The sequence below is a fragment of the Neofelis nebulosa genome, chromosome 10 (assembly GCF_028018385.1).
Source record: "Neofelis nebulosa isolate mNeoNeb1 chromosome 10, mNeoNeb1.pri, whole genome shotgun sequence".
NCBI lineage: Eukaryota > Metazoa > Chordata > Mammalia > Carnivora > Felidae > Neofelis > Neofelis nebulosa.
Window position 1 is genome coordinate 58563026 of NC_080791.1, and position 18201 is coordinate 58581226.

An 18201-nucleotide genomic window follows, 5' to 3' on the forward strand; every position below is an offset into this window, starting at 1 on the left:
GGCCTCGTTTCTGCCAGTCAGTCCTGCTGGTTCTTCAAGGCTCCAGCCACATTAGCCTCCCTGACCCTCACCCACCTTGGCCTCCTTCTGATCCTCAGTTCTCAGACAAGTCTCCCCACCTCTTCCTGGGGTAGGAACCTCTTTCTGTTTGTCCTATAGCCCACATGCTAACCCTGCCCATGTAGGTACCAGTGGGTGACAATGGAAATGAATTTTAAAGGTTACCCTGGGCTCTCCACACACATTACCCAGGCTGATTCCAGAGTTAATTACCAGGGCTAATTAGAAAAACCGGGGAAGCTGTGTAGTCAGCTCAGTTACTCCACCAGTGACAGTGAGCATGTGGGTCCTCCCCCTGGGAATAAGGTCCCACTCCAGGCAGAAAGTGGGCTGAGGCCCTCTCCCCATTCACCTGGTTCTGGCATCCACTGCACAACCCAGCTCACACGTTGGGCACTCAGGGGTTTCGGTGCAGAGATGAATTGCTCCGTCTGCATCGCTCCAGAGGGATAATGACTATTTACATTACTTGTTAAGCTGACATCTGGCTGCCCGTATCTACTCCAACTTTGCTGTCATCAAAGCTTGCTCCAGGGAACGTATGAGAGGTTCTCAGGCTGGGTCCTCACTGCTGATATCTGCATAAATGTCTTTGGGAATACAGAAGTCTGCTAGGAATTGAAAAGAAATGTGTGTGTGTGTGTGTGCGCGCGCACACACACGTATGCCTACGTGTTGTGTACCTCTGCTTTGCCGATGCTGGGATAGGTGGGGGTCTACAGTCAACTCACCCCATGGCATGTGAATTGTTTGTGATCCTTCTAAACTGCAGGATCTGCCAGGATTCCTCTCTGCATTTCCACCCCAAGCTCAGGGTCCAACGCTGGGTGGTTCTTCTCCAGCACCCATGGCCCAGGCTTGGCCACATGGAAGGTGGCCCTATGACTCAGGGGAGGAGGTCACAATGCTGCCTGAGGCCCAAGAGTTAAACTCATGGGACAGGGCTCAGGGCTAGGGGCCCAGAGGGAGACGGGGGTGGGGGGAGGCGGCCTGGGCTGGCTGCGGGTCCGGGCCTCTCTGGGCTCTTTGTCCAAATATGGAAGGTTTTTTTGTCTCCATTTGAGTCACGCCGGCCATGGCCCAAGAGATCTGCTTTCCAGATACTGCAGGCAGGACCGCGCCAGCACTGCCTGGCCTGCCCCTACCCACCCCTCCTTCCCCTGCCTGTTGCTCATCTCAGCGCCCTTCCAACCCAGAGCTTTCTCTACAAGCAGGGAGCCCAGCACCTACCTCAGCTGCACTCCAGCACCAAGAGAAAGGTCTCTGGGCAGGTGGTGGGAGGAAATACTCATTCCCTCTGCCTGCCCATCACCTCCTCTTGCACCCCAAGGGGCCCTCATATGCAAGTAAGCCATTCAACTAGTATTTACTGAGCAACCACTATGTGCTAGTTCCTGGGGCTAGGACTGTGTGCTGCAAATCCAGTCAGTGGGTTTCCTATGTGCAAAGAGGAATCTACTCTCTCCTCCCACATAGTCACCTTGGTGATGGCACCACTGCCCACCCAGGCAGTCCTGACAGCCAGGAGCCTGGGTGACGTTCATGGATCCTGGAACCTGATTGTCTGGGTTTCAACAACCATTCCCCACTTAGCTTCCCTAACCCAGGCAAAGTACTTTATCATGCTTTGCCTCAGGCTCATCTGGAAACAAGGATGATAGCACCTCCCCACAGGTAGTTGTGAGATTGAATGAGTGAATGCATGGAAAGTGCTCAGACCAGTGCCAGGCACACAGGAAGAGCTTGACAAGCTTTGCTACCACTACCTGTGACTCCTCAGCCATGAGTCGCGCCATATTCAGTCAAATACCGTGGGCTCGACCTCCTAAGACTTTCCATCCGCTTCCTCCTTGATCTCCCTGCTAAATTAGTCAAAATTCACTCCTGCAGCATTGGAGTGAGGCCAGGCTAGCCTCCAGTACCACCATGTCTCTCCTTCTGAGCTCTGTGACCTGAGCTAGGAACCTCACCTTTGCTGGGCCTCAGTGTCTAGTTCCCCCCTCCCACCCCAACTCAGTACTGGCTTGGGACAGCACCCTTTGCCCATCTGCTGGCTCTCACCTGCCTGGATGCTCAGGCCTGTGATCCCTGGGGCAGAGCCAAAACAGGGCTGGATCTAGGGGGTGGGAAGAGCTCAGAGTAGCCTGGGAACTCCCCAAGGGCAGGGCCCAGCTCTTCTCCTCCTGCCTTCCCCACTCTCTCCATGACATTTATTTAATAAATGTGTTTTGATGCCCCGTGTGCCAGGAACAGGAGGGTTTGGCAAGAGTGGAGCCACCTGACCAGAACCATGCACTGGGTTACGGGATGAACCAGGGGCTCCACCCACATCTCTACACCCCAGAACCTTTGAGTTCTTTCGTTCGCCCCCCCCCCCCCCGCCCCGCCCCGCCCCACCCAGAAGAAAGGGGTTGCAATATCTGTGAGTGGAGCCGGGGGTGGTTCCTGATACTTAGGCTGGGATGCCAAGAGGACACCTCCCTCTTGTGAAGGCCTGGTCCTGGCCAGGGGCCTCTGTCTGGCTCTGTCAGAGGCAGGGAGATATAGAGAAGAGACACAGCCAGAAGGGGCGAGGCTGGGGGAGGAAGGCAGGGAGAAGGACAGAGAAGGGAGGAGAGAAGAAAGCCCAGAACTCCAGTAAGGGAAAGGCCTGATGTAAGAAGTGGACAAGGGAGGAGGTCCTCCACAGCCCAGGCCCTGGGTCCAGGTGAAGAGGTGGGGCAGGCAGGATAAGGGCTTGCCCCGCCCTCCTCCCTCCATCCCCCCCTCTCCCCCCCCCCCCATCTCCTCCTCTAGCCTTGGGGCCAGGCCCAGGACTATTTTTAGTGCGGGGCTGAATTTAGCTGTTCCCTCGGAAATTCCTCACCCGCCCCAGGCAACGCCCCCGCTGGCCTTGGGGAGAAGCCTGAAAGCTCTGGTCCAGGAGGAGGGGAAAAGAGACCCAGGCGCAGCAAGGAGCTAGAAGGGTACTTAGGCATCTGGTGAAGAAACTGAGGCTCAGATCAGGCCCCAAATCTGAGTTACTCCTCTCCCTACAGCCTGCCCTATTCTCCACGAAGGCCTCTAGGACTGCAGGGCCACAGAACAGCACTTGTCTTGGAGTCTGGTACAAATATCACAAGGATACTTTGTCTCTGACTGTAGGCCCCACTGTAAGCACTGCTAGCAAGATGGCCTGCCTGTCCACACACCAGTTGCTCTACTGCCAGCTCCCGAGAGCCTGCACAGTGCAGAGCTTTCCTGGACTCCACCACATCTAGGATTCCCACTTGACAGATGGGGAGACTGAGGCTGAGTGACTGGTCTTGGGTCATAGCTAGCAAGGCAGCACAGGCCTGCCCCTTCTCCCCATCCCCCCAAGCTCCCTACCCAGGCCACTCCCAGAAGGAGTGGGATTGGGGGTGTAGCCTGAAGCTCTGCTGTTCTCTGGTGACCCCACTGAGAAGCAGGCACTTCCGCTGCAGCAGGAGGGACTGAAGTTAGATAGGATGCCTATGGGGCACAGCGGCAAAGACCTGAGCTGGCTCAGAGCCCCCTTACCCTTCTACAAATGCAGAGGAATGGTCTGCTCTGCTCAGAGGACCCTGCATTCTGTTCCACTGCCACATTCTCTAATTCAAATAAGGGAGATGGGCCCCACTACCCCCCCCAACCCCAGTTTCTAATAGGGCCCTTGAGCCTAAATTTAAATTGCCAGATTTTACCTCCAAATTATCTCCCTAGTCATCCTTTTCTCTCCATCCCTACATCACCTGTACCCCTTAGCTTGGGCTTCTCATCACCTGCTTTCTCCAGTCCATAACCAGAGGATGTTTTTTAATGTGTCCATCTGGCACTGCTCCTCCTTAGCTCCTAAGCTTTCATGGTTCCCCACTGCCCACAGGACAAAGCCCAGGTCATTTAACTTGGCACCAAAGGCCTTCAACCTGGCTCTTGTACACACAGCCTTTCCCTGTGTGCTCTGGTCAGAGACCTTTCTGCAGACATGTATCGAGGCTTCTTTTTCCTGCCTCATTTAGTCCAACTCCCTAAAATGCCAAGTGAGCCATGCCACCCTCCCCCTCAAGAATTCCCAGTGCCCCCTTACACCCAGCGATCCAAGTTTGGGGTTGGAACAGCAGTGAGGTGCACAGGGCAGATTGCTGCTCCTGGTCTACTATGGCTCAACCTTGGACAAGACCCCTCCCCTTGCTGGGCCTCAGTTTCCCATCGCCTCTGAATAATGCTAGGGTAAGGGATGGTTAGAAGACATCACTGGTTTCTAAAGATCCTTCCAGGCAGACCTCCTGGCATTGAGGGCCCTGTCCCTATTCTTCTTCTTCCTGCCTCCTAGCCTACCAAGAAGTTGGACATCTCACCACTATGCCCCACACCAAGGAGAGAGGGAGAGACAGAGGGGAACAGTGAGGAACCAGAAGTGAGACTTCAGTAACACAGGCAGCCAAGAAAGATGGAGTCAGTATGATTTTTGAGGGGCCAGTGGCGGGGGGGGGGGGGGTGCGGGGGGGAAGGGTCCCTTCCTGTCCTACTACCCCTTCCCTTCCACATCTGCTCCTTGACCTTCAGTGCCCTGTCCTGGGAAAGGACTGGATGTTTGTTCAAGGGGGCTCAGGGGGAGGGGTCTCAACAGTCCCAGAAGGCCAGACTGTGAGGCTGGCTGGCAGCCAGGACCACCCCCCCCACACCCCCACCCCCCCCCCCCCCCCACCCTCCTCCAAGCCCGCCTCCCTCCCTCCTGCTCCATGCTGCTCTGGGGCAGGGCCTGCTCACCCCCTGGGAACCAATAAACAGGAAACAGACACCAACCTGGTGCTTGCTCCCTCAGCCTGGCCCCCTCCAACACAGTTCCCCTACTGGCCCAGGACCTGCCCCGCCTCTCCTTGGCCCCAGAATCTCAGAACCAAGAAGTAACCATCTCAAATGTACAAACAAAATCAAGCTAAGAGGTATGGACTCCTGGAAAAAAACAGAATCCTTCATCCTGAAACCACAAGATTCTACACTCTTAACTGGCAATCTCAAAAGCACATGCCCTTAAAGTGGCCACAGTTCTGAGAGCTTCTACATCTAGGGTCCTGGACTGACAGGGCAGGCAACTAAGGCTCAGAGCTGAGATACAATGACTTGTTAGTTTTCACCCAATGAGTGAGTTAGAGTCAACTCTGACATGTCAACCCTTATCAGTCCAACCCCAAAGCCCACCAGGCACATAGACCCTCAGACCCCCTGGCTTGGAAGGGCTATGAACCCTGCTTCAGAGGCAGGTTCAAATGGGTCTGGGGCTCTGACCAGAGAGGGCTCTGGCTCTGTTAGGCCTCCCAGTTTGGGGCTGGTGGTAACAAAAGAAGAGGGGGAGCTGGATTCCACCCAAATGCCCAGCCCCTCTCTCTCTCTGCCCACCTGCCCCCTCCAAAGTCCCAGGCTACTGGGCCACTGACCCTACCCAGTCAGGACCCTACCTGCTCTCCTGTCCAGAGCTCTGTCCTCTGCTTCACGGCTGGAAAGAGATGCTGAGCATTCCGGAGTCAATGTCTATTAGAATCTTAGAATCCTAACATTTGAGCCTCTCAGTCATGAGGGAAGGAACTAACACTTCTTGAGCACCTACTATGTGTCAAGCCTTCTTGGCATGATTTCATTTAATCTCAACAATAATCCTTGGGGGAGTGAGGGGGCAATGCAGAGGAGTCTGTAAATGCTTGCCCTGGGTCTCAAAGCCAGCCTGGGGGATGAAAGGATCTGGGCAGTGCTCCTTACCCTCCACATACCATGTTCTGGGAAGCACCTCGGCCTCTCAGGCCATGAAGGAACCTGACAGATCCTCTGGTCCAACAGCACCAGGTCACCAATCCCCAACATGGAGCTCCTGGCACACGAGGTGAGGGAGCTCTTCCTCATCCAAGGTCACTTAGAGCAGCCTGACAGAGATGTAATTCCCACTCCCTCCCTAGACCCTCAACTTCCCTCTTTGCCTTGCCTCTAAATCCTCTGCTAACTGCCCTTCTTGGAAGCTGCTTCATCCCAATTTTTAGTCAGCAAGCTCAGGGCCAGCAACCCCTAAAAACCAAGCCCATCCATAAGTGACCCACTTTTGTCCCTCTCCCAGTGCTCAGCCAACCTCTCGATCCCACCCACCTCAGGGGACTAGCACCCTTGTTGAAAAGCGTTGGTAAGCAGGGATGATGTCCCAGCTTTCCCTGTGTGTCCCTACTGTCCATTAAGGGTCTCAACAATTGACTGCAAAATGAATGAATGACAATTGACAAATGAACATCGGAAGGAATGAATGTACAATAGATGTAGTGGGCCTGTGTTCAGAGGCTCTGCCTCATGCCCAGCACCTAGGGGGGATTTGGTCTCAGGAACCAACAGCCTGGCCCCTCTGTCCACCTGTTGTGGGCAGAATAATGACTCCCAAAGATGTTCATGTCCTAATCCTTGGAACCTGTGAATATGTTACCTGTCATAGCAAAAGGGATTTTGCAGATGCGATTAAGGATTTTGAGATGAGGAAATTCTCCTGCATGATCTAAGTGGGCCGAAAGTAATCACCAGTGTCCTTATGAGAGTAAGGCAGGAGGTATAGAGTGAGAGAAAGATTTGAAGGTGTGATGCTTCTGGCTTTGAAGAAGGAGGAAGGGGCCACAAGACAAGAAATTCCAGCAGACACGATAAGCTGCAAAAGGCAAGGAAATGGGTTTTCCCCTAAAGCTTCTAGAAGAAACACAGCCTTATTAACACCTTAATTTTTAGCCCAGTGAAACCCATTTCTTCTGACCTCCAGGACTGTAAGATAATATTTGTATCATTTTGAGCACTAAATGTGCAGTAATTTGCCACAGCAGCAACAGGAAACCAATATACCACCTGTCTGCCAGCCTAGACTGGAATCAGCTCATGTCCCTCTGACCTCAGGTGCCTGTGTAGATTCCGCACGCACTCTCTCCCTGCCTAGGGAGAGTCTCAGAGCCCAGGGACGGCCCCATGCCCTGGACCAACTTTTAAAATCCTGGCAGCAACAGCATCACCCCAGACTAAGCCCCCCAGTTTGCCACAAGTGTGGGGAGAGCCTCATCTGTGTGTGTGGCGGAGCCTGGAACAGCAGCTGGTGGCAAGGAAAAGGGCTTGGGGGCTGGACCTGGTGAGGCCCAGCCCCACTTAGCCTCAGTCTCCTCAGCAGCCTAATGGAACTTCAGTCTACAAACTGGGATCTACTGAGGAAAGCTATTGCCCCTGCCAACAGCCCTGTGGGGAGGTTTTATCCTTGTGCCCAAGAGCATGGAGGAATCTGTGGCTCTGGTGGGAAGGGACTTATTTAAGGCCACACACCAGGAAAATGGAGAGGCTAAGACCAGAATCCATCTCCTGACCCCTAGTGCAGCCTCTATGTGCTACCAAGTCATTCCTGGTGACCTCCCACAGCTACTGGAGGGGGAGGTCATAGATGCCCCTCTTGGAGCTCAGATACCCTGGCTGGGGCTCCAGGCCCCTGCATGTCATGGGCTGGGGCTCACTCACTGCCCAGGGCCCAGCAGCCTGGCAGTTTTCCTCTGCCTCAGTCCACCCCTGGAATGCCCCAGAGGCTTAGGGTGGAAGTGGGGGGAGAGGATCAACTCCCATGGCAGGGGCATTGGCTCCAATAGGCTCTTGCTTCCCAAGAGACCCAGAGCCCCTGTTTTAGGGCCTGCCAGCAAGGCGCCAGGCTGCCTGGGCACATTTCCCAATAAGTACGCCAGGGCTTCAAGCCTTTCTGGGAAACATGGGCTCCCCCTTCCCCCACCCTAACACAGCCATTCCAGCCAACTCTGCTCAGTGGGAACTCTGTGGGGCCAACGTATGGCCTGGGAGTCAGGATACCTGGGGCCAAATCCCATACTTGAGCCACAGGGCATTTAGGCAAACCTCTGTCCACTCTGGGCCTGCTTCTTCATCCATATATTGGGACCATGGCAATGCCCAACTAGCTGGAGGACCAGATGGGGTGGCATGAGCTCCCGGTCTCAGGAAAATGCAAGCTGGAGCTGATGGGTGTCATGGTGGCTGTAGAGGAGACACCAGTGGGATATGGCACTGTGGCTGTCCTCACTACGGCCCTGTGGTGGTTCCCCTCTCCTGTGTTTTGAACCAAGCCAATGTAGGTCTGCAGGGGGCAGTCAGTGCAGCCTACAGCCCCAGTACACCCTGGGGACTTTATCAACTTCCCCCTCCCCACCCTAATCAACCCCTCACACACTGCCCAGCAATGGGTGCCACAGTAGCTCTGTGTTCACTTTGAACGCTGGGATCCAGTCCCTCACAAAACCCTTTGGGCTGCAGCAGAAACCCACTACCCCACCACCTCTGTCCCAGCCTAAGCCACCATCAGCTCTCACCCAGATATTCCAGTGGCCTCCTTACTGGCCTCCCTGCTTCCACCGTGGGTCCCGACAGAGCAGCCAGAGCAGACCTGTGAAAGCCTAAGTCGGATCAGGTCACTGCTCTACTCACAACCTTCCCAAAGTGCCTGCCCTGGCTCACTTCGAGTAAATGCTGAAGTCCTCCTATTGGCCTATGAGATCTACCTCAACCCTGACCCACTTCCACCCTCCCTGACCTCTCTGACCTCATCTCCTACTTTGCTCCATCCACACAGTCCTCTGGATAACTTCTCAAACACGCTTCTGCCTCAGGGCTTTTGCACTTGCTGCTCTTCTCTGCCCAGAATGTACTTTCCCTGAGACGGCTAGCTGGTCTGCCCAGAATGTTCTTTCCCTGAGACGGCTAGCTGGTTTGCTGTCTCACTTCCTCCAGGCCTCTGCTCAAATCTCACTTCCTGAGAGAGGCTTTCCCAGACTTCTTGATCTAAAACAGTACCCTCTCAGGGCGCCTGGGTGGCTCAGTCAGTTAAGCATCTGACTTCAGCTCAGGTCATGATCTCAGTCTGTGAGTTCGAGTCCTGCATCGTGCTGACAGCTCAGATCCTGGAGCCTGCTTCGGTTTCTGTGTCTCCCTCTCTCTCTGCCCCTCCCCTGCTCATGCTCTGTCTCTGTCTCAAAAATCAATAAAATATTTTTTAAAAAAATTGAAATAGTACCTTCTCCCTGTCATTCCCTGCTCCCTTAACCTACTTTCTTTTGCTCCCCAGCCCCTAGTGAGGTCTCCTCACTAGTCTGGAAGTTCCATGAGGCCAGGACTTTGTTTTGTTTGCTACTGTGTCCTCAGGGCCCTGGAGGGTGCCTGGTATGTCTAGGAGCTCAGTAAGTATTTGTTAAAGGGCTGAATGCATTGCTCTATCATGGGTCACCCAAGTCTCTGATAGAAACTCCTACCACACACAACCTGTCATGTCTTTCCTGTCTCCTAGATTTTGCTCATCACTGTGCCCTTCTCCTCCTAGAACCCCTCCCTCTCTTCTCTGGCTATACAGATTCTTCCAGTTTTCAAGGCCAGGCTCCAGGCATAGCCACCTCTAAGAAGTCTCCCCTGCCAGCCCCCAGACCAGTTCTTCAACATCCTTCAGTCCCTTAAGTCTGCTTTTATATTCTGAATGGTCTGAGTGTCTGGTTCCCCAGGCCTGGGGGTGCCTCCACCCCACCGTGGGGCAGCATGTATAGCCTGAGATCACAGATGGAAAGGAATGAAGCAGGAAGGGCAAGTCCCTACACTGGGAGGGTGCTGGGGACAGAGCCTCCCAAACCCAGCTGGTCCTGGAAATGTGGGGCTGAAAAATGTCAGACTCAACCCTGGTCCATCCCCCAACTCTTCCATTCTTGGTGGGGGACCCATTCCTGGACTGTACTCCCTCCGATAGTCCAGGGCCCTTAGGAAGGAGTCGGCCCGGGTGGGGCGGGGGGAAGTTGGGGGTGGGAGAGGGGGGAATAAACAGAAGAAAGGGACCACCCTCTGCCTGCCCTCCCCATCCCACTCTCCTCTGGGTGACAAGACATTTAATTATAGATATTTGGTATCGCTCAGAACTCCAAATGTCCTAATTGCCTCCCCTCCCAGAACCAGTTTCCATGGAAAAATCACAGCAAAGAGCCAAGGAGGGAAAAGAGAGAACTCCCACCCCCATGGGTTCCCTGCCAAGGGGACACAGAGAGAAGGAAGGTGATGAAGGGCTGCAGCCGGGCAAGTCGGACAAGCCGGGGTGGGGTGGCGGGGGAGGCATGTCTGTTGGGGCAGGGGTTTGGTGCTTGGGCCCAGCTGTGGCTTGCCTTGCCATGTGACCTTAGACCCAGTGTTCTCAGAACTGAGTCTCAAAGTTCGTTCCACTCCACCTCCAGGTCCCAGTGAATTAAATAACCACCGGGAAGGTGTTCAGGCTATTAGGGTTATGCAGGTGACACGCCCCAGGTACCCCCTGACTGTACGCCCCTTACTCAGATGGCAGGCCAGTCCCACCAAGAAACAGGGATCCCTTTGGCTCCTTCACCTCTAAGACACTGATATTCTAGGACTCGGTGGGAATCTAACAGTCTGCAATTCAAAGAATCCAGCACTGGAAGATTCTCACAGTTTCCACATCTGAAGAATGAAACATTCCGAGTATCTGGCATATAGTAAGCACTTAATAAATGTTAGCCACTGTTAACTGCTAGTCCAGTATGCTAAAATTCTGTGAGTCAATCCATCTAGGATTCTGAGACACAAGTCGTTTCCTGTTTCTGGGCTATAGTTGTCACATTTGTCAAATGTGTTCAGGTATCAGTACCTGAGGGCAGAAAGTTGGGCTACAAGACTCAGTACTTGAAGGCCAGGGTAGGGGAAGCACTGGAGTGAAGAGTCTGATCATCCAGGCTATTGTGGGTGTAAGTGGAAATGACAAGGGGTGTGGCAGGGCAGGGCACGGAGGCTCCAACAGCTCTGCCTGCTCCCAGCAGATACGCAAGCAGGTGTTCAGAAAACAAAATGACCACGAGTTATTCCTCATTCCCTGGGCTCCTAGGCTCTCACAGCTGTTGCACAGAGCTTTCTTTCTCTTCCAGCAACACTCCAACACTTCCTGTTTCCCTTGACCACTCTGCAGGCTGTCTTCCCTACAGAGCTTCGAGACCACGCAGTCTAACATCCCACTGTACAGATGGGAAAATCGAGGCCAAGATGACTGTCCACGTCTCAGAGCAAGTTAGAGGCTGAGCCAGGCCTGGTACCCAGGCCACCTGCTCCCAATAGGGATACACCATGCAGAGGGCAAATAGAGACTCTGGGCTGGGAGAGACCTGAGTTTGAGGGACTCCTCAAAGCCTGGGTTGGGTCAGGGGCCACCTCTGCTCCCCAGGGACTCTCCTGTTAGCCCCTGGCTGGGTTCAGCCTAGTTTCTACCTCATCAGCAAAGTGTGAAAGCCTCTTCTCTTCCCTTCTTATTCTGGAGCTCACACCACACCATCCCCACCCACAGCCCAGGGAGCGTGACTGGAGCCCCAGGCCTGAAACAAGGGAACATTGTCTCCTCCGTGGAGGCCAGTAGGAGGGGGTGAACAGCTGCTCCCCATCTTCCTGGAGGCAGAAGGAAGGGGATAGCAGAAGGGATTGAGGCTAGCAGATAGGAGAACCTCCAGGCTTTATGAAGAGGTTGGGGAATTAGGGGATGGTGAATCTCTTTTGAACCAATTCAAGTCTACCAGGTTATACTGAGGCTCAGAGTGCCCAGCCCTGTGCTCAAAAACCAGTAGGGGGCAGGGAGGAAGGGCCAGGCCGGTCACTGAGAAGAGCTGCGGGCATGGCAGAGGGGGGAGTGGAGCCTGTTTTTTCCCTCTCTCCTGCCCCCAGGGAGGAAGTGATCACACCAGCCACTCACCGTATAATAGCCTGCCAGAAACCATTACCCTCATTGCCCCCATTTTACAGAAGGGGAAAGTGAGGTATAGAGCAGGGGTGTGACTGATCCTAGCCCACATGGGATCTGGAGCCTAGGCTCAAACTCTGCTCTTCCAAAGACAGACTCACTCATTCTCTCCTCTACAAGGCAAGAGGGGACATCAAGCTGGGTGTACAAAAGTGGGAGGGCTAGAGTAGGTGAAGCTTTGGAGGCCCGAGAGAGGCTCTGTGTTGGACAGGGAGAAGCCTGTGTTATGGACAGACATGGTGGTGGAGGGGGCTAAGCTTCTTGCCAAAGTCGGGTGGGACAGGCAAACAATATGAAGGAAGGCAGGCCAAAAGCCACCTATTCTGCAAAAACTCCTACCTCCTCTCTGGGTCTTAATGCTTCTTCTCAGGAGCATCTCCCCCACCCCCACCCCCACCAGTTTCCCTGAGTCCCTTGGTTCATTTCTGCCTTCTTCCCTAATTTAGCCTTCAAGGCTCCCAGAGGAGATAATTATATGGGAAAGGCAGCTGGGGAAGGGGCCTGGGCAGGAGCTGCCCTTGCTCATGCCCTCCCCCACCCCTATGTTCCAAAGACAGCTGGCTCTGAAATTAGGGGCATCAGAGCTGTCCTACCAGGCTCCCTTTTCCCCACTCCCTGCCTGCTGGCTCTCTCTGTGGTCTCTGTGAGAGACACCAGAGCCAGGACCAGGGGGAAACAGAGACAAGGAAAGAGAAACAAAGAAAGAGTTCAGAGGGGCCGTGAGAGTGCTGGGAACTGGGAGTGACCAAATTAGTCCAGGGTTTAGGGTTTCCAGGCTCTTCACACAGGCCCACAACACAGTGGGAATGCAGGCCATGGTTGAAATAACCCTGAGCCATCCCCACACTAGGCCCAGAACCCAACACCCAGAATCTACCTTCTAAGTCAGATGCCAGGGCATCATGACACCTAGAACTTATCTAAACCCACAGCCAAAACTCCAGGGACATCTGAAGGCAGGAGAGCCCTCAGAAAGATTGAGTCCCCAGGGCTTGGGGTCTGGCAGAGGAAGGGGGAAGCATTTCAGTCACCAGAAAGGGGGTGGGGTGGGAGAGATGAGAGCTGGCAGGATGGCGGAACAGTGCTCCCACCCTGACCCAGAGAGGCAGCCCTGCCTGTGGGGGCTGAAACCACTCCCAAACTCTCTCAAGGCCCCTGTCTGCTGAGCTTCAGCAGCCTTTTCTCTGTCCCTGCCCTCCCCTACAAGCCCCCACTCTAATCAGAAGAGGTTCTGGCAGACCACAGGCACCAAGAGGGCCTCAACTCCAACCTATGAACTGTCAGATTTGTGCAGCACCAGCTGGATGGAGACAAGTAGCACCTTGTCCACAATCCGTGATTTTACAGATGGAGAGGTTGAGTCACAGAGAAAGGCCAGGGCCACCAGTGTACTTTATGGAATCTTCTTTGCTCCTCCATCAGTAATGCCTGTACCTCTCCAATTCTCCCAGGCCCAGGAACAAACCCACATTTTGATCTGCCACAGAAGAACCACATGAGGAAGTACAGACCTATGTCAGTTGTGGGCCCCAAACCCTAACATCCTAGAAAGGGGCTGGCTGATAGGGCAGTAAGACTCAGGAAAGACTCTCACACCTCCTTGGGTATTTATAAAAAAGAATCAGACAGGAATCTCTAAAACCAATCCCTGAGAAATAGCTAAGGACTAGATGAAACCTTTTGTAATTATCACCAAGAATACCTCGAAGCAGACAAGAACTTTTGACATCAGCACCCGCACAAGCCTTTGGGGCCTGAGTAGACAGGAGCCCTGTGTCATTAACATTCTTAAAACTATCTGGGCACTTCCAGGACCAGAGAAGCCCCCTTAGACCTGGGCACCTACCTAATGAGCACACTCAAAAGGCTCCTGTGTGAGTCAGTGCGTATGGCCCTTCTCTGGCCCCACCCCTAAAGCCCCCCACGAAGGACTCACCACCTGTGGCTTGCTGCAGCACTTGCTGGCTGGGACAGGCTCATCTGGAGCCCTGGCTGCCTCAGGGGACTTGGCCTCAGCAGAGGGCGGTACAACAGGGGTCAAGCAAGGCATATCCACCGGTACTGGGGCAGGAACCTCACCAGGGTGGAGGGTCAGCATATACTGCTTAGTGACATCCTCGAGTGATGGTGCCTGCAATGTGGAGTGGGCTCTGGCAGGGAAGCCCATGGGCTCTGGCACAGCCACAGGGGGGCCAACGGAAGTCGGTGGCTCAGGTACCACAATAGGTGTGAAGGTGGCGGGCACACTCGCGTGGCGAACGTGTTTGGAGGACAGTCGGGCCCGAGACAGGCTGTTAGTCTGGTCCTCATTGCCTTCCTCTCTCTGTAGTTCCTGATGACTGCTCCGGGCTGGGCGTTTCTTGGAACCACGTCGGATGAGCCGTGGGGACAGAACATCAGCCAGTTTAGGGTCAAGGTGGAAGTCACGGTGGGCCGTGGAGGAGGCAGGTGGGGTCTTGAGTAGGGCCCTTTCAGACTGCGCCCGGCCCCTGGCAGGACTGGGCTCTTCTGGTTCTGTCTGCCGCTCTGCAAGAATGGGCTCACTGCTAGACGGAGGCAGCATGGGTTCAACTTCTCGGATGGGCTCCCCTCCAGGGCCCTCAAATCCAGGCCCAGCCAGCTCCCCACGGCGGCTGGGGTCACTCAGAGATTTCTTCTTGGGGGCTTTGCCAGCAACCCTGTCATCTGCCACACACCCCAAGGCACCAGGCCCCTGAACAATACTCTGAATAACTTCCTGGTAACCCTTGCTCTCTTCACTGCCCACAGACCAGTCACTGTGGCCACTGGTCAAGCCCTCATCCACAGGTGGGGTCGCTGGAAGTCCTGTCTTGGGGCTCAGTGAGCCCAAAAGGTTGCTATCCACGGAGAACCCAGAGGGCTCCTCAGAGGTGGCAGCCCGGTGGCGCTGTGGAATTGGGTCACTCAGAGACCTGTAGGCCTCCCCGGCCTCTCCATTGCTCAGTTCAGTCCCACCAGGGCCTGAAGGTGGGATTTTCCGTCTCCGGCGGAGGGCACCTGGTGTGGGAGGGGTATCAGGGGACACTAGGGCCCACCCTCCCAGACTATCTTCAGCCCCAGGGCCATGGTGGTTGGTCTGGGCTGAGGATGAAGAAAGGGGTCGCCACAGCCCTGTGGTACCCAGGCTGCAAAAAGCTGAAACAGGAGGCTCAGGGTCTGCCCCAATGCCCTCATCTGTCAGGCTAGACTCAGGGCCAGAGAGCTCCTCCTGGGACCGCTGCCCTTGGGTCATGTCTCCCACCCAGTCAGGGCTTCCAGGGGGGATATCACTTCCATCATCCTGCTGGGCACCCATTCGCTGGATCTTCTCAAAAACCTGACGGGCCTCTTGCACATACTGATCTTGGACAACCAGGGGCAGTGGGTCCTCCTCGGCACTTGGGCCTGCCAGCAGGAGCTCCGAGGAGCTGGGCTTCAGGGCACTGGTGCGGGATAGGCGGCGGGCCACAGGCTTCTCAGAGCAGGTAAAAGACTTTGCCCTCCGCAGAGTGGCCGTCAAGTCTTTGAGTGTGGGCCGGGTGCCAGGTGACGCTGCGGATGGGCCAGGCATGGGCCCAAGTTGTCCGCAGGGGCCACTTGCTGCTGGTGAGTCTCTGCCATCCAAGGGGCTGCTCCCAAGATCATTGGGGCGCCCACCGGGTTTTCGGACCCTCAGCTCTGAAAGGTCTGAGCGAAGGAAACTAAGCAGCGTCAGGGTCTCGGAGGCGATATCTGGATTCGACAGGGACTTCCGCTGCCGACTCTTGTCCAGCTCCAATCCTCCATCTCGCAATGCCCTCGTGGTGCCCACAGGTCCCTTGGTGCGGGTTCGAGGCTGGGGCCTTAGGAGGAGACCTTCTCCAGCTCCAAAGCTAGGCGAGCGATACATGCCCCAGCCCCCAGAACCCCGACTAGCCCATGGGTCCTCATCCTTGAGGGTCTCCGTGCTGGAATAACGGCTGCTACCACGGGAGCCTGCTGGGCTGGCTAGGTATGCGGGAAAGCTCACCTTGGCCACGCGGAAAGCTCCCCCCACAGTGTCAGACATGGGCCGGAGTCCCTCCTGAGGACCTGGTACACAGGGAGGCGAGCCAGTACCCCACTCCCGGGGTCCTTCTTCACTAGGGGCTCTTGGAGATTTGGAGGGCTCAGGACTCCTGGCTCCCCCTGCTGAGTCCATGCTGCCAAGATTTAACCCATAACTGTGTGGCCTACAGTCCTTATCCAAGAAGGAGCTTCCAGGCCTGGGTCCCGGCCTCCCTTCCCAGCGGTGGCCACCCTCACCGTCTTGGTCCTCCTCACTGCCCGAGGAGTGGCCTCCGTGGTAGGCCGGACTCTGAGCCCCGGGCGGCGGCGGCGGCGGGACCTCCTCTTCCTCCTCGCTGGAGCTGGCAGCCCGGCTGCGGCTGACAGGATAGGAGGAGGCGATGGAGGAGGAGCAGGAGCAGGAGGCCCGGGCCCCGGCCTGCGGTTGGGAGAAGCTATGCCAAGAATGTAAACCATCCGCCGGACGCTGCGCCCGCTCCTGTTGCTGCTGCTGCTGCTGCTGCTGCCGCTGCCTCCTCCCCTCGGTCCCTGGGCCGGGCAGCGGCCGCGCGGAACGCAGGCCAGCCAGGGGGAAGCACGTCCGAGGAGGTGGCGTCGGTGGCTGCCGGGGCTCCCGAGCCGGAGGCTCCCACACGGCACCGTCGGGGCTGGGCGTTCCCGAGGCCTCAGAGTCAGCACTGGGCCGCCTGGAGCCAGGGCCTCCGAAGAGCTTGCGCATCTCGGTGACGCTGGGCCAGGCCCCGCGCGCGGCACCCTCCGCCGCTTCTTCCGCGGCCCCGGGGGAGACGCCCCCGTCTCGGGCCCCTGAGTGGTCGTCGTCCAGGCGCGGCGCGTCGAAGCGCCGGGAGAGCTGGCGCACGGACGGCGAGAGGCTGCGGAGCGGGCGCGGCTGCGCGGGGGCGGCCGGGGGCCCCGACGCCAGTTTGGACACGCGCCGGGAGGGCTGGCCCGGGACGGTCGCGGCCGGCCGGCACGAGGCGCGGCGCCGCAGCCCGGGGGTGTCCGTGGCCTCCTCCCTCGGTCCGGGCCCGCCGCTCCAGCGTTCGAGCAGCTTGAACGAGACGCTGCGATAGAGCGGGGGCCGGGGCGCCCCGTCCGCCATGGTGGCAGCACTCACTCTGGGGGGGCTGGCCTCGGGGAGCCGTGGCCAACCCCCCCCCCCACGCCCTCGCCGCGAAAGGAGCGCAGCAGCCGGGGTCCGAAGGCCTGGGTTCTGCAGCAGCAGTGTGAGGGGGTTTGCGGGGAGAGGGCGCAGAGACCCAAGCAGAGGTTTATCTGCTGCGGCTCAAGTTTCTGAGGCCGCGGGCGGCATCTGTTCCATCCAGCGCGGTCCCTCCCGCCTCAGCGCCGACCCCCAGGACCGGCCCCCTCCTCGGCCGGTGCGATTCGGAGCATCGCGGCCCGGTCCGGGCAGGATCCCAGTGCTCTGCTCCTCGGCTCCGTGCCCGCCAGCCAGCCTGCCTGCCTCCCCTCGCGCTCCCGCTCCGGCTCCCGCTCCCTCCCTCTTGGCTGCTAGCTCCTCGCTCCCTTTTGTTGCAAATAAACTTTGTGGCTGAGGAAAGGGGGCGGGAGGCGGGGCCTCGCGCCCAAAAGAGGGGGTGGGCTCCGGTCGCGCGCGAGGCTAGGAATCGGGAGTTAGGGGGGAGGGAATCGGGGAGGAGCTGAAAGAGAAGACTGCTTGAGCACTTGCAGACCGAAGTAACCCTCTAGAGGAGCCCCTCTGGAACCCAGCAGGCCGAACTGCCCCGCCAAGGACTCCCTCCGGCACGCGAAAGCTCTCAGTGTGGTCAGATCCTCTGACATACAGCTGGGGCTGCGCCCCCACTGCGGTTCAGACGCTTTTGTGTGGTAACATCTTCTGCTCAAAGAAACCCCAACATGGCAACTTCCGACCCATAAACTGGTACACACCGACATTCAGGTACACCCAGAAACTCTTCCAGGTGGAAGGGGGCGGGACTCGCCGCCAGGGGGAGCAGTAGGCGCCACAGGAGACCTGGGCGCTAGCCGCTGCCCGCCCCACCCCTCACCCCGCCCAGGCCACGCCCCCCACCGGGCCCTTCTCTGTGAATCCCACTCTCCCAGAGAGCCCGTCCAGCCTCCCTTGCCCCCAAACGCCCCGCCCCTCTTACCTCTGCTGCCAGTCCAGCTCTGACCCTCCCACGCCGCTCCAGGTGCCCCACCCTCTGTGGCCACGCCCCCATCCCCCTCACGTTTCCAGCTGCCCACCCCTAGGCACGGCCCTCCACCTGCCCCCGCCGTCTCAG

At 56.9% G+C, this 18201-nt stretch overlaps 1 protein-coding gene across 2 annotated transcripts in view; it reads right to left on the minus strand.

The window, feature by feature from the left end:
- The window catches only part of ARHGEF17 (Rho guanine nucleotide exchange factor 17), a 58870-nt gene extending 40926 nt beyond the window's left edge, over positions 1-17944 (minus strand). Inside the window, exon 1 of one of the 2 annotated variants that reach the window (XM_058687842.1) lies at positions 13824-17944. In XM_058687842.1, coding sequence (XP_058543825.1) covers positions 13824-17036 — 3213 coding nt within the window. In that variant the 5' untranslated portion in view covers positions 17037-17944. The remainder of the gene's footprint in view (positions 1-13823) is intronic. The other variant, XM_058687841.1, reaches the window with a different exon arrangement.
- Positions 17945-18201: the final 257 nt, after the last annotated feature.